At 37.8% G+C, this 2,684-nt stretch overlaps 1 protein-coding gene across 1 annotated transcript; it reads left to right on the top strand.

Moving 5' to 3' along the window:
* Positions 1-720: 720 nt before the first annotated feature.
* On the top strand, positions 721-2,463 carry LOC108470388 (fasciclin-like arabinogalactan protein 2). Its single transcript, XM_017771671.2, has 2 exons — positions 721-1,476; positions 1,581-2,463. Exons 1-2 carry the CDS (start codon positions 865-867, stop codon positions 2,220-2,222), a joined length of 1,254 nt encoding a protein of 417 aa, XP_017627160.1. The 5' UTR covers positions 721-864; the 3' UTR covers positions 2,223-2,463.
* The last annotated feature ends 221 nt before the right edge of the window (positions 2,464-2,684 follow it).

Genomic DNA, 2,684 nt, shown 5'->3' with positions numbered 1-2,684 from the left:
TATACAAAATCAAAATACATATACCAAATCAAAATTAATGTATAAAGTTAATATTTATTCCAATTTTTGCAGCATCATTAAGTTAGTAAACAATTCATTTATAGTAATATTATTTCATTAAACATTAATAATTGTCAGTTAAAACGTCGAATGCTCATTGAAACAAATTATTATTATTTTTATATTAAAATACAGCTTTTAAAATTAATTTATGAAAGTGGTTAAACAAAGTCAGAGTGTCACAATGAACAAAAACACAAAAAGAACAAACACAGCGGCCTGAAAACAAAATCCTAACCGTTAAAAAGAATAGGTGAGGTGACTGTCGGTAGAGCCTAACCACTCTTATTATTGTTAAAATAATTAAATACATAATTTCCAAAATGCCGGGGTAAAGATAGCATCAAATGTATAATTTTAATTTTTTAAACCGTTTGTTAGGAAAAAAAAAGTTTGTTAGCAAAGAATAACATAAAAGTTATGTTTTTTTTAACCAAATAAAATTTTCACCTATTAAAATAAGGATAGAGTTGAAATTTTTTATTTTTATAAAATTTTAATATTTTTAATCAAATCAATTAGACTAATAAAATAATGGTTTAATTGATTCGATTATTAATCTAATTTTAATTTTTAATTTTTTTGTTTTGTCAAACTATGTACTTCCTTGGCACAAACTCGTTAATTTTGTGAATCAGGCACTATAAGATAAAAAGAGATAAGCGTGATGAATATTAAGGTTGTGGGTATAAGTTTGGTTTTACACGGATGATTGAAATATAGATTATTCTCCATCAACCAATAGGCATGTGAGGATAAAGGGCAGCTAAATGTAGGTCCCCTCCCAGTCAATCTTAGTTGGCAATGGTAAGCCTCGCCAACGTGTACTCCATCCATCCCCCTCCCTACTTAAAACAGCCATCCCTCTTCTCCTTCACCAGTCTCCACCTCTGTTCCACCATGTCGCCACCAAAAGCCGCCACCCTCTTCCTCCTCTTCTTCCTCCTCCTCCTCTCTTCCACCACCACCTCAAATGCACACAACATCACACGCCTCCTCGCCAAATATCCCCAATTCTCCACCTTCAACCATTACCTTACCACCACTCACCTGGCCTCCCAGATCAACCGACGCCAAACCATAACCGTCCTAGCCCTCGACAACACCGCCATGTCGTCTCTCCTGGCCAAGCATTACTCCCTCTACACCCTCAAGAACATCCTCTCCCTCCACGTTCTCGTTGACTACTTCGGTTCCAAGAAGCTTCACCGCATTTCCAAAGGATCAACTTTGACTTCCACCATGTTCCAGGCCACCGGCGCCGCCCCTGGAACTTCGGGGTACGTCAACATTACTAACCTTAAAGGCGGAAAAGTTGGGTTCGGGGCTGAAGACAACGAGGGAAAACTCGATGCTACTTTCGTTAAATCCATAAAAGAGATTCCTTACAATATCTCCATTGTGCAAATCAGTCATGTAAGTGTTTTTTTTTTTTTTAAGCCTTTGTTAGAAGTCTTCAGTCACGTACGTTTCATCAGTTGTTGTAATATTGATGAAAATGTTCTAAAACTTCCATCCAGGCTTTGAATTCAGCTGAAGCTGAAGCACCAACGGCGGCACCAAGCCAGCTTAACCTAACGGAAATCATGTCGAAGCAAGGATGTAAAGCTTTTGCGGATTTGCTGACAGCTTCGGGAGCCGATGACAAATTTAACGAAAACATGGACGCGGGTTTAACTGTGTTTTGCCCGACCGACAGTGCCGTCAAAGGTTTCATGCCCAAATACAAGAATCTGACGGCGTCGAAGAAAGTGTCGCTGCTGTTGTACCATGGGATTCCGGTGTTCATGTCGTTGCAAATGCTGAAGACCAACAATGGAGTTATGAACACGTTGGCAACGGATGGAGCGAACAGCTACGATTTCTCGGTGAGCAACGAAGACGAGGTGGTGTCCTTGGAGACGACTGTCGTGACCGCCAAGGTTTTGGGGATTTTGAAAGAGGAAGAGCCGTTGATTGTGTTCAAAATCAATAAGGTGTTGATGCCAAAGGAGCTGTTCAAGCCGGTGGTAGCGAAGGAGGCAAATGAGCCGGAGGCAGATGCACCGGCGGACAGCGAGCCGGCTGATGCGGAAGATAACACTAATGGGGTTCAAGGATTGGGCGGTGGGAGATTGGTAATGTTGGTGTTGAGCTTGTGGATTGGGATATTGTTGATATGATTGATTCAAATTGCAACACAGAACACACAATGGGGTCTTAATTCATGTGAAAATATTTGGATATTTCCAGCAATAAGTGATCAGTCCCACTTCCATGCTCTTCTTTTTCTTATCATTATTTTGGTTGAATAGATATAGAGTTATGACGCACATTGTTTGAGCTGTAAATGCATTTTTCTTTTTGTTTTGTTTACAAATAAAATGGCCCATGCAAGGCTGTAAATCCAATTTTCTTTTTAAATTTCTTTATGTGCTTTTCACCAATATAATCCCATTTCTTTATTTTGTTTTCTTAATCATTTTTAACTCATCTCTTCTATAATATACCAACTGAATTAACAAGTCTTTTATTTTGTTAACTTATCATCTTTAACATTAAAAACTAAAATTCTACTTACTTTTATTCAACCTATACTAAAACAAGTTACATTCTATTCCAAATTTATGTAACATTTTTTTAAA

The sequence above is a fragment of the Gossypium arboreum genome, chromosome 11, assembly GCF_025698485.1.
Source record: "Gossypium arboreum isolate Shixiya-1 chromosome 11, ASM2569848v2, whole genome shotgun sequence".
Lineage (NCBI taxonomy): Eukaryota > Viridiplantae > Streptophyta > Magnoliopsida > Malvales > Malvaceae > Gossypium > Gossypium arboreum.
The sequence above is the reverse complement of the archived record's forward strand: the minus strand, read 5'-3'. Positions and strand labels throughout refer to the sequence as shown.

Coding starts and splice junctions, on each gene's coding strand:
- LOC108470388 (XM_017771671.2), top strand. CDS start 865: ATGGTAAGCCTCGCCAACGTGTACTCCATCCATCCCCCTCCCTACTTA. Junction 1,477..1,580: donor CCATTGTGCAAATCAGTCAT/GTAAGTGTTTTT, acceptor ACTTCCATCCAG/GCTTTGAATTCAGCTGAAGC.